At 43.0% G+C, this 13,636-nt stretch overlaps 1 protein-coding gene across 3 annotated transcripts in view; it reads left to right on the top strand.

Annotated features, from left to right (window-relative positions):
• The window catches only part of ADAM19 (ADAM metallopeptidase domain 19), a 49,269-nt gene that overhangs the window by 20,099 nt on the left and 15,534 nt on the right, over positions 1-13,636 (top strand). For all 3 annotated transcript variants that reach the window (XM_069953376.1, XM_069953385.1, XM_069953394.1), the window contains 3 exons: positions 7,196-7,272; positions 8,126-8,309; positions 11,692-11,757. In XM_069953376.1, the coding sequence (XP_069809477.1) occupies positions 7,196-7,272; positions 8,126-8,309; positions 11,692-11,757 (327 nt within the window). The remainder of the gene's footprint in view (positions 1-7,195; positions 7,273-8,125; positions 8,310-11,691; positions 11,758-13,636) is intronic.

Raw genomic sequence — 13,636 nt, 5'->3', positions numbered from 1 at the left:
CATGGCACTTTTCTAAAATCTGAACGTCCTTTTATCATCCGTTTCTCCCAGATAACCCACATTTCCTCGTCCTGTTTGTGAGTCTGGAAGATTTGTTTTCCTGTTTCCTATAGAATAGAGAATGAACCAAAATCGGGCTGTTATCTGTTATTATCTGGGTTTCCAATGCTCCATTCCAAAAATAATGAACAGTGGAGCTTCCCCTTGTAATCGCTCATAGGGGTTTCTACAGACTAAGCACTAGTGATGTAGGACAGGGCACGGTGGTGGTGGTGGGGGGGTATACATGGGTGGTACTTGGCATTTGCTCGCTAGTATCTTAGAGGGTGCAAGATAACAGGATGTGTTGAATAAACATTACATTACCTGCCATATAAAGATTACAGCCTGTATGGTAGCCCAGAGCTGCAATCACAATTCAGCAACTTCATGCAGAACATCAGATCAAAGTGTGCAGACACTAAGCTAGCAAATATTGTAGAGAGATTTCAGCTCTGAGGTTAGTACAAATTAATGCAGCTGTGGAGTATATTATCCTGTACTGATCCTGAGTTACATCCTGTATTATACTCCAGAGCTGCACTCACTATTCTGCTGGTGAGGTCACTGTGTACATACATTACATTACTTATTGTGTACTAATCCCAAACAGCAGAATAGTGAGTGCAGCTCTGGAGTATAATATAGGATGTAACTCAGTACAGGATAAGTAATGTAATGTATGTAAACAGTGACCCCACCAGCAGAATAGTGAGTGCAGCTCTGGGGTATAATACAGGATGTAACTCTGTACATACATTACATTACTGATCCTGAGTGACCTCACCAGCAGAATAGTGAGTGCATCTCTGGAGTATATTACGTGATGTTATTCAGGATCACTACATGAAAAGTAAATTATCTATTCAATGATTCCACCAGAAGAATAGTGAGTGCAGCTCTGGAGTATAATAAAGGTTGTAACTCAGGATCAGTACAGGATAAGTAACATATGTACACAGTACCCCACCAGCAGAATAGTGAGTGCAGCTCTGGAGTATAATACAGGATGTAACTCAGGATCAGTAATGTATGTACACAGTGACCCCACCAGCAGAATAGTGAGTGCAGCTCTGGAGTATAATACAGGATGTAACTCAGGATCGGTACAGGATCAGTAATGTAATGTATGTACACAGTCACCCCACCAGCAGAATAGTGACTGCAGCTCTGGAGTATAATACAGGATGTAATTTAGGATCAGTACAGGATAAAATAATCCATTGTTTTTGCAGAGTATCTCACATTTTTATGGGGCTTAATTCTATATATAAACGTTGCGGAGCATATGTTGTATAACAAAGCGTCGTCTGTCAGCATAGCCGTGTATTGCCTCATGTCCACGTGTCCTGGTGCTGGCTGTGTTTATTTCCCTGGGTCTGTTCACCCCACACGACCCGCATCCTCATCCTGTACGAGCCATTATTTGGTTTTTGGATAATTCATCACCAGCCGCAGCTCCCCTTCTGGTCTACATCAAATCATGGCCGCCCGTAATCTGGGGTCACAGGACGTCCTGTATCCCGTGCGGCTTCTTCAGTCCATACTGCAAGCGTTGTGTATTTTTCTGCTGTTGTTTGGCCATTTCCTACCTCAGATAAACTCCGGCCGCGTTTGGGGTTTGACCAGTGATCCCTTTCTCTGTTTCCTGACACACTTCTTGCGGTGCCCGCCGCGGCTAAGTAGGTCAGGAGTGAGGAGTCCCGGCTCTGGGCACTTACATCACATTTATTTATAGAGCCAACAGATAGTCGCCTTCACATGATAGACGAGGCCGAGGTTAGAGAAGGACAGATGTAGCCATAGCCAGACATGCCGTCTGGATACAGATGTGCTCAGCAGATGCTTAGAGAGTCATTACCGCTGATGGTGTTTAGTGTAGCATCAGCAGGATTTGCTTCATTGCATTAGTATCTGTATTATATTCTAATTCCATCCAAATACAGCACACATGGGTCCTGGAAACTCAGATTGAAGGAGCTGTTTGACGCCCTGTCTGTGACTTAGAAGGGGCACTGTGGATCTCTATCTATCTATCTATCTATCTATCTATCTATCTATCTATCTATCTATCTATCTATCTAATCCCAGTGTATCACATTGATATTACTAAACAAATAATACCCCCACACTGTAATTAGCCCCCCCGTTTGTACCCCCACACTGTGATAACCATCGCCCCTTTTGTACCCTCACGGTGTATTTAACCCCCCTCTGTACACCAACACTGCAGTTATCCCCCATTTGAATCAGCACACTGTGATAGTCATCCCCCTTGTACTTTGTGATTTCCACTTTTCTTGCCCCCATACTGTAGTTAGACCCTTGTGTGCTTGTACACCAAAATTGACCTCAGTGTTTATATTAGCCCATCTATATACCCCTCGCCCCTTTGTACACCAACACTACAGTTATCCCCCATTTGTACCCGCACACTGTTATTCCCCCTTGTACCCCTACATTGTGATTGACACTTTTCGTGCCTCAAACTGTAGTTAGTCCCTTAAGTGCTGCTACCACACCATAATTGGCCCCGGCCTTTATATATCCCCACACTTGCCTTCTCTTCTCCATCCAGCCCAGATTACCAGCTACGACCCATCTCTGCCGAATTTGTAGGGCAAAACTTTTAGGGTCTTCACTTTTCCAGTACCTCCTTGCCTTTATGCAAACCTCCCTGCCCAAATGGTAATTATGTCCTACACAGTAATAGGGTCAACTTAGTGCCCACAAACTGTGTGCTCCTACACCATAATTAGCCCCGGCTTTTTTTTAATACTTACTCACTGTAAATAGCCCACCTATATACCCCTACATTGTGATTGACACTTTTTTTTTGCCCCCAAACTGTAGTTAGTCCTTTATGTGTGACTACACCATAACTGACCCAAGCCTTTATATGCCCCCACATTATAATTAGTCCACCTATATACCCCCCACACTGTGATTAGCCCCTTTGTACACCTTACTACGATTATAACCTCTTTGCTCCCCCACTCTGTGATTAGCCACATAGATCAACCTGTGGTTTTCGAGTGGAAATGACAGAGCAGGGAGCCAATGGCTCACTGCTCTTTCATAATTTTCAGCTATGTCTTTATCTCAAAGATACAGTCGAAAGTGGTGCCTGCCATGTGCCTTATTATACAAAGAGGAAACTTCATTGGCTGACACGTTAAAATAGCAGAAACTGTGCAATGCCTAATTTCCCCTGCGGGGGCACTGTGGGTAATTGTCCATTTTTTGAGAGTGCATCTTATATAAAACCCCTGTAACCTGCATTATTCATAACTGTTTTACAAGAAGATTTTTATGTGGATTTCCTGCAAACACACAATATCCGGAGGTCAATATCCTCCTTGCACTTAACCGTGTTAATCTTGACGGATCAAATAGAGGAAGCTCTTTTGCATTGAACGGGTTAATTCTTACTGGTAACACATGGTTAAAGTGATCCCTGCCGCGATTTACCGAATCCATGAGAGTCGTGTATCGATCAGTAATAGATATCCCTGGAATGAATATCCTTCCTGGGAAGACGATCATAGATGGGAGTCAGCAATACTGTAAATCCCACCATAGTATAAAGACACTCGCATAGTCAGGGGTGTAGGAGGCGACACTATAATCTTCAGCGTGAGTGTACAAAGCTTTTCTTACTGATAGAGAACCCAATATGGAGACTTGGAGGCGGCGATAAAGTCTCTGGGAAGATTTCGGATATAGACACAATTACGTCTTTGTCTTACGATCTTCCCACATGTAGAAGTCAGTTTGGGCGGGAAAGGGTTAAATCTCGTATGGTGAGATCATCAATCTCAGTTACCCAGGAAGCTGAGATTGAGGGGGGGAATACGTAAAAAAAAAAGCGGATATGAGGAGCGATGTGTAAGAATGTATGAGAGAGACGCCACTGTCCATTGTATCGCTTATAATGTCCGATTGTTTCCATTACTAAAGGGGTTCTCCGGGAGGATACCAATATAGATCTGCAGACGTGCGCTAATTTCTTAATATAGCTACTAATGGTTTTGGGGTGTGTGTGTGTGTGTGTGTGTATATATATATATATATATATATATATATATATATATATATATATATATATATATACAGTGGTGCCTTGGATTACGAGCAAATTTTCCCATAAGAAATCACTGATAGGCAGACAATTGGTTCCACTCCCCAAGAATAATGATTTTATATTTTGAATAACATGTAAGACAAATGAAACAAACATTTATAAACCGCTGAATATGTGATATTATAAGTTACTGTACAGTATAGCAATCAGCATGTGGAGTATAATGTATAGTAAGGGCATAAACCTGAAACACAGCCGCAGTTTGTAGATAGAGGATGGAACTGCAGATCCCCATAATGCAGTAGCGTAGTACAACAGGCTAGAATAGAGAAGCAGGGCTGCTGTCAGAGGTCTGTGTGGTCACATGACAGTAATGGGGAAGGGGTGTGTGTTCAGCATGGACTCATCAGGACTGACAGACACTGCAGGGAGCATGAAGGACTGAGCAGTACAGATGTGGGCACATACATGCAGCGCTCTCTGTCCGGGGAGAGAGGGGTTACAGCTATGAAAAGATTACCTCCACAGTCCTGTCCTCTGATGTAAGCCCCAGCCTGAAGTGGATCTGCTATGATTTGGAAGGTGAGGGAGACTTCCTGGGTCAGAGTACAGTTCTGTATACCCCGCTATATAGACCATGTCCCTCCCCAACTCGCACTCCCATCTAGTACAGGGAGCTCTTAAACCAAAACAATGCTCTTAAACCAAGTCACAATTTTGAAAAACTGTGAGCTCTTAAACCAAAACGCTCTTAAACAAAGTTACTCTTAAACCAGGGTACCACTGTATATATATATATAGATCAACCAGAACATAAAAACCACCGATGGGTGACGTGAATAAGACTGATATTGGGTGACAGTGGGGCCTGTCATTAGGCGGAAGCAGGCAAAATTGGCAAGCCTAATGCTCCGTTTACACGGTACGATTATCGTTCGAATTTTCGCTATAACGATCGCATTTAAGTTAGAATCGGTTCGTATAAACACAGTGAACAATCAAGTGACGAGTGAGAAATCGTTCATTTTGATTTTTAAACATATTCTCAAATCGTCGTTGGTCGTTCGCAAAAAATTTGCAGATCGCTTTGTGTAAACAGTCTCACAGATTCACCCTATGTGAAAGATGGGCTTAAGTGATCTTAAAAACTTTTAACGATATTTCTAACGATTTATTCGTGTAAACCCTGAACCAAATTGTTGCTTCAAAATCGTTAAACGATCGATTGGGCGAATTATCGCTCCGTGTAAACGCAGCATAATGCCCAATCGATCGTTTAACGATTTGGAAGCAACGATTTTTAAAACGATCAGTGTTTAGACGAAGGGATTAATCGTTAGAAAAATTCGTTATTATTGTTATGCCTGTTTTTAAATATTTTGAAAAATATCGTTATTGCGATCGTTTTAAGATCGCTGAAGCCCATCTCACACTTCGGGGGAATCTGTGAAAGACTGTTTAGACAAAGTGATCTGCAAATTTTCAGCCAACAACGATTTGAGAACATGTTGAAAGACCATGATGAACGATTTCTCACTCGTTGTTTGATCGTTCGCTGTGTTTAAATGAGCCGATTATCGCTCAAATGCCATCGTTATCGCGAAAATTCAAACGATAATCGCTGCGTGTAAACGCACCAAAACACTTACCTGTACAGACCAAGTGCCCCCTTCATGGCGATGGCCTCTATGAGCAGGATAATGCCCCGGGGGCCACACTGCATATATTGTTTTGGAATAAGGGACAGGGAAAAGAGATCCCCCCAGATCTCGAGCCGATCCATCTGTGGAATGTTCTCTGTGTGTGTGTAGGGATACACCCTGTTGTCAAGTAGAATGGTAACACCCATTTGTCAGTTTATTCATATATTTCCAGGAGGAATAACAGAGGAATGGCACAACAAAGACTAATAAAAAAAATTTATATACTAGGGGGGAGATTTATCAAACAGGGTGTAAATTGAAACTGGCTCAGTTGCCCCTAGCAACCAATCAGATTCCACCTTACATTCCTCACAGACTCTTTGAAAAATGAAAGGTGGAATCTCATTGGTTGCTAGGGGCAACTGAGCCAGTTTCACTTTACACCATGTTTGATAAATCGCCCCCTAGGTATATATATTAAAACCCAGATCAGGGGATTGGAGAAGACTTCTTTAAAGGGGTTCTGGGTCCTGATACCCTCCACTACTGAGTAGTGTCATAGATATAGTCACATGGATGTAATGTCAGCGTGCGTGGAGGAGTGGGGTGACAGGGACCAGAACAATATGGTAACTTTATTGCACAGTTAGGCCCCGTTCCCACTGAGCAAAGCTAGCGGAATTCCGCAACGGAATTGTCCGCCGCGGAATGCCGTTAGCCTCCCGCTCATAATGGGAGTCTATGGGAGGCGCGCGCTCCTGCTCTGTACGCGCTGAAGAATGAACATGTTCATTCTTCAGCGCGGACAGGGCAGGAGCGCGCGCCTCCCATAGACTCCCATTATGAGCGGGAGGCTAACGGCATTCTGCAGCGGACAATTCCGTCGCGGAATTCCGCTAGCTTTGCTCAGTGGGAACGGGGCCTTAATTGTTATAGCCCATATTATCTGATATTAAGATCCTGGAGAATCCCTATAAAGAGTTTATCCAGTAATAGAAAAAACACAGCTACTGTCTTGCAAAAACAGCGCCACCTCTGTCTTCAGGTTGTATGTGGTACTACAATTCAGCTCCATTCACTTCAATGGAACTGACCTGCAAAACCCCCACCCAACCTGAGTACAGGAGTGGTGTTTCTGGAAGAAAGCAGCCATGTATTTCTAAGCTTGAATAATCCCTTTAAGATTCATGTGTAGCTACAATTGGGACAGCAAACAATGCTATCTTATCGGTGGCTTTAGTATATATCTGACCCAAGCGACAGGAGTATGACATGACTAGCTACAGCTTGTGCCCATACTCTGTAGAAAGCCGGGTTTACACGTCCCAGATTCCGTCCGTGTTCTGCATTTCCGTCTTCCACTTAAATGTTTCATGTACTTTCCGTAAAGTAAATTATAAATGTGAAGATGATGTCTCTGGTTTCCTAGGACCACTGCTATTACCACGGAGCTGTGCACGGACAGAACGACTCCAGCGTGGCCGTCAGCACCTGCTCAGGAATAAGGTGACAAAAGAAAGTAATGCAAGACTATGTTATAAATGTACTGAATCTCACTTGCAGTACCACTTTTCACCACTTTGCCAGTAACAGGCTTTTTCCATAGAGACAAAAGCAACAGCGCCACCACCTATAAGATTTGGGACACTTGAATTGAAACGATTTTGGAATGAAGAATTGCCTGAAATTGTCAGGTCACAGAATTAAATTCAGAAAATGAGCTCTTCGTTATGTTTTTGGTCAGGAAATAGCTGCTACCTTTCCTTTTTTTGTTGCGATCCATTGCATCTTCTCAGTGGAGTGTCATTTTAAGGGATTGCATTCAATGAATTAGGGATGTTGTCTATATAATGTATAATTTACATAATGTGATATTTATGTATTTAAAGGGTCTGTCAGCAGGTTTAGGCTGTCCTATCTAAGTGTAGCATAAACTAGTGACAGAGAAGCTGAACAGAATGATGTATCACTTACGTTGTTCTGTGCAGCTGATCCAGAGATATCCTCCTGAATAACATGGACAATAAGTAGTCCTCTCCATTATGTGCATGTGCTCAGTAGTCCTGGATATTCATGAGAAGCAGAAAACTCCGCCCACAGCTGCTGATTGGCAGTTATCTATCCATGCTGTGTATAGGCAGTCAACTGTCAATCAGCAGATGAAGGGTGTGGCAAGAATCCTATTCTCCTGCATATTAGGAGAACGGCAGAACAGAATGATGTAAGTAATACACTGATCTGTTCAGCATTTCTGTCACTAGTTTATACTGCCCTCATTTAAGGTGGCATAAACCTAGTGAGAAATTCCCTTTAATCACTTCACCTATCTATGAGTAAATGTCCGGCCTTGTGTCCGCAGGGGTCTTATTACACTCAGCGACGGAACAAGCTATGTTCTGGAACCATTGCTGGGAGATGGGGACAGACATCTTATCTACAGAGCCGAGTATCTGCAAATAGAGAAAGGCAAATGTGGACACACAGACTCTTCTAAGAGACCCGTCTCCAACTTCACGGACCATCATCTTCCTCCTCACCATCGGGTAAGTGTGGTGCAATCTGCATTATATGCTATAGGTGCTTTAAAGGGGTTGTTGGGGCATAAACACCAGCCTGATCTGACATCGGTCTTGAATAGATGCAATTGTCTAAGTATTGAACATGGTATTACTGTAATGGGATCCATGCACGATACCCACTAGGCATTGCACTGTGACATTTACCATGTAGCTGCGTCTCTATACATCTGTGTCAGATCAGGTGGAAGGGTGCACCAGGACGTCCCCTATATATGCATACTACTACCTCTACTGTAATACAGAGCATGCACCAATAAAACCAGAGGTGTGTAGTGTTACAGTAGTGAACCCTAGATTTGTATAGACCAGGGGTAGGGAACCTTGGCTCTCCAGCTGTTGCAAAACTACAACTCCTATCATGCCTGGACAGCCAAAGCTAAAGCTTTGGCTGTCCAAGCATGATGGGAGTTGTAGTTTTGCAACAGCTGGAGAGCCAAGGTTCCCTACCCCTGCTATAGACACTGCACATATCTGTATTTTATTGGTAGCCATAACCTCATTTGCCGCCTTCAACACTATATAGGGATTAAGGGATTATCCAGGTTTAGCAAAACATGGCCGCTTTCCTCCAAAAACCGCACCACTCCTGTCCTTAGTTTGGGTGCGGTTTGCAGAATTGCGAATGGAGCTGAATTGTAATACGACACACAACCTGATGACAGGGGTGGCGCTGTTGTTGCAAGAAAGTAGCTGTGCTTTTTCTAATCCTGGATAATCCCTTTAATGATTTGGGATGAACGTTGTTATCCCAACATTTCCCCAAATGCGGTATCTCTACTTGTCTCCCTTGATGTAGCCAGTTTTGGCGAAACATCAGGGTAGCAGAATACTTGTCCTCCTTAAAGGGGTTATCCAGCGCAAATATTTTCTTTCGAATCAACTGGTTTCAGAAAGTTATATAGTTTTGTAATTTACTTCTATTTAAAAATTTCAAGTCTTCTCATACTTATCAGTTACTGTATGTTCTGCAGGAAGTGGTGTATTCTTTCCAGTCTGACACAGTGCTCTCTGCTGCCACCTTTGTCCATGTCAGGAACTGTCCAGAGCAGGAGAGGTTTTCTATGGGGATTTGCTCTGGACAGTTCCTGACATGCAAAACAAGAGTCCGTGGAGTCTCGGTTGCGAGTCTCAAAACATGGGATAGCCAGATATCTCTAGCCTGTTGCCACGGGGTGCCTCCATGATGGGGAGAGCACCCCACCACCCTGATAAATAGCCCCTTAAAGTGTCACTGTCGTGAATTTTTTTTTTGCAGAAATCAATAGTACAGGCGATTTTAAGAAACTTTGTAATTGGGTTTATTATCCGAAAAATGCATTTTTATCATGAAAAAGCAGTTTGAAGCTCTCCCCCCTGTCTTCATTGTTCTCCTATGGAGAGAGCTAAAGAAAAGACCAAAACAGGACAACAAAGAGTTAATCTACAAATCCCTCACGGGAAATCTCCTGTGACAGTCACCAGTGACCTGTCTGAGCTCGGATTACAGCTGTCACCCAGCTCCGTGCCTGTAATCCTCTGTTATCTGCTTTCTGCTGCCGGCTAACTCCCTCCTTCCTCCTCCCCCCTCCCTAGAACAGACAGGGGACATCTGATGCAACAAGTCACAATTTTCAGATTTTTCAGAGTGGATGAAAAAGAGGAAGGAGGGGGGGACCTGGGAAAAGGCTTTTTACATGCAGATAATGGCAGATTTGGCTAATAAACCCAATTACAAAGTTTCTTAAAATCGCCTGGACTATTGATTTCTGCAAAAAAAAAAAATACGACAGTGACTCTTTAAGTCCCACTCGGTTGTGAGTATTGGAACATAAATAGGGAAATACCAGGGTGGCCCCTTTTCCTCAATGTCTAACGCAAGGTATGAGTATTGTGTCATGACAAGGGCTTGCCAAGGCAGGCTTCTAACCACAGACAGCTGTTTCGGGGTATTTGCCCCTCGTCAGTGTGGAGCAGGATTCTGGCTAGTTGGGGCAATGACAAATCAACCAACAAAACACAGTTATCACTGAACTCAAGGAGAACAGTGAAAAAAACTCCAATGAAGTACTCAATCAAGAGTCTCCACTGATGCCCCCAAAAATTTAAATATGCAAAACAGTCCGTGGAGTCTCGGTTGCGAGATTTATGTTCCAATACTCGCAACGAGTGGGACTTAAGGGGCTATTTATCAGGGTGGTGTGGTGCTCTCCCCATCATGAAGGCACCCCGTGGCAACAGGCTAGAGATATCTGGCTATCCCGTGTTTTGAGACTCGCAACCGAGACTCCATGTACTATTGTTTTGCATATTTAAATTTTTGGGGGCATCAGTGGAGACTCTTGAGTACTTCATTGGAGTTTTTTTCACTGTTCTCCTTGAGTTCAGTGATTACTGTGTTTTGTTGGTAGTTCCTGAGATGGACAGAGGTGGCAGCAGAGAGCACTGTGTCTAACTGAATATAAAACTACATTTCCTGCAGGACATACAGCAGCTAATAAGTACTGGAAGACTTGAAATCTTTAAATAGAAGTAAGTTACAAATCTATATAACTTTCTGAAACCATTTAATTTGAAAGAAAAAGATTTTCGCTGGATAATCCCTTTAATTACTAGTTAAACACGCCAAAACCCAGGCCTATACCATAGTAGCAGCCAATGTTATTGTAAGACTTAACACGCATAAACCCCTGGATGTCATGATTTCCGTCAAAATAGTTTCTTCCTCACATTACGCTCCCGAGAGATGGATGCGTGAAGCAGATGTCTGTTATATGGATGTCACACATTGCAGATGTGTCCATACACATCACATCCCCCTGGTGAGGCCGCCATCTGGTGCAGATGTTTGGAGTCATCCGTACTGGGCGGATCCAGGAGATCTCTGATCTTGTATACTTCAGAGATGGAACATCTGTCCGTCCTGTGTTATTCCATGTCCTCGGCTAAGTCTTCTCTCTGCGGGCTGGAAGTGATGTACGCCCTGTACACTATAGTGGACTATTATTTATACTGTAACAGTGAAAGCGGACAGATTCTTGTATTCCCTGGATGACTTTACGTGGATTATTTATAAGGGATCATCTCCCCCTTACAGTAAATTATAGGAATATAAAGGTCACTGAGCAGTTCTCTAAACATATGGCTATATAATAACTCAAGGCTGCAGGGCCCCATACATACCCACACACACACTAGGACACTATACAAATGTTATATAGGACAGTTCAGGGACTGGTGTTGCCATCCATCACACACATGACATCAGCGATCCGTCACCCGTGCTGTGATATTCATGGCCTGTTCCTGTACATCTTTAAATTCCTATAATTACCACAGTATGGAAGCAGAGCTCTTGTGTATCCTGCAGGTGAGGAGAGAAGATGCGGAGGGGGACAGGTGTGTGGAGCTTTACCTGGTCGCTGACTACGCTGAGGTAAAGTAGTTTGGTGTTACTTACTGAGTGATTTTATATAATCCTTATATAATAATTTTCTGATATATAATCTTATATCATATGGTTACATGTTACTACTACTACTCTAGTACTACACTACTCTATTCTGCTGTACTCTGCTCTACTACTACTACTGCTACTACGCTACTACGCTACTGTATTGCTATTGTATTCTACTGCTCTAATACTATACTACCCCCACCACTCTACTCCTACTGTTTTACTACTCCTGCTCCTGTGCTACTCTGCTATTATTCTAATATTCTACTACTTTACTCTACTGTACTACTACTACTTTACTACCACACCACTCTACTACTCCACTCAGTTACTACTTTACTGTACTACTCCCATACTACTACTATTCTTCTCTACTTCTACTCTACTGTACCCTAGTGTACCACTTCTCTACTCTACCGTACCCTACAGTACTACTCCCCTACTGTACCACTCCCCTACTCTACCATACCCTACAGTACTACTCCCCTACTCTACCGTGCCCTACAGTACTACTCCCCTACTCTACCGTACCCTACAGTACTACTCCCCTACTGTACCACTCCCCTACTCTACCATACCCTACAGTACTACTCCCCTACTCTACCGTACCCTACTGTACTAATATCTACACTACTGTACCCTACTGTACTACTTCTGTACTGTACTACTCTACCGTACCCTACTGTACTACTCCTGTACTACTGTATTCTACCGTACCCTACTGTACTACCCCTGTACTGTACTACTCTATTCTACCGTACCCTACTGTACTACTCCTCTACTCTACCGTACCCTACTGTACTACCCCTGTACTGTACTACTCTATTCTACTGTACCCTACTGTACTACTCCTCTACTCTACCGTACCCTACTGTACTACTCCTCTACTGTACTACTCCTGTACTGTACTACTCCTCTACTCTACCGTACCCTACTGTACTACTCCTGTACTGTACCGTACCCAACTGTACTACTCCTGTACTGTAGTACTCCTCTAACGTACCCTACTGTACTACTCCTCTACTGTACTAATCCTGTACTGTACTACTCCTGTACTGTACCGTACCCTACTGTACTACTCCTATACTTTACTACTCCTCTATCCTCTACTCTACCGTACCCTACTGTACTAATCCTGTACTGTACCCTACTGTACTACTCCTATACTATACTACTCCTCTACTCTACCGTACCCTACTGTACTGCTCCTGTACTGTACTACTGTATTCTACCATACCCTACTGTACTATTCCTGTACTGTACTACTCTATTCTACCGTACCCTACTGTACTAATCCTGTACTGTACTGTACCCTACTGTACTACTCCTATACTATACTACTCCTCTACTCTACCGTACCCTACTGTTCTACTCTACCGTACCCTACTGTACTACTCCTGTACTGTACTACTCCTCTACCGTATCCTACTGTACTACTCCTCTACTAATCATGTACTCTATTAATACTTTACATTACTCTCCTCTACTGTTCCTCTTCAACTATTCTTCTCTTCTATTGTACTGTTCCTGTACTACTACACCCTACTACTATTTTACTACTTCTATACATCTATTCTACTAGTACTCCTCTAATCTACTGCTCCTCTTCTACTTCTGTTCTACTGTACTACGCTATTACTACTCTGCTAATCCTGTACTCTATTACATCTCTACATCTACTCTACTGCTCCTCTTCTGTACTGCTCTACTACTACTATTGAACCGATACTCTACTACTCCTTTACTCTACTACTCCTTTACTCTACTACTTTTCTACATCTATACTCATCCTCCTCTTCGTCCTCCTCCAATGTACTGGGCCTCTACTATTAAACTGAAACTCTACTACTCCTTTACT

Source organism: Dendropsophus ebraccatus, chromosome 1, assembly GCF_027789765.1.
Source record: "Dendropsophus ebraccatus isolate aDenEbr1 chromosome 1, aDenEbr1.pat, whole genome shotgun sequence".
Lineage (NCBI taxonomy): Eukaryota > Metazoa > Chordata > Amphibia > Anura > Hylidae > Dendropsophus > Dendropsophus ebraccatus.
This window is presented reverse-complemented; position numbering and strand designations above follow the sequence as displayed.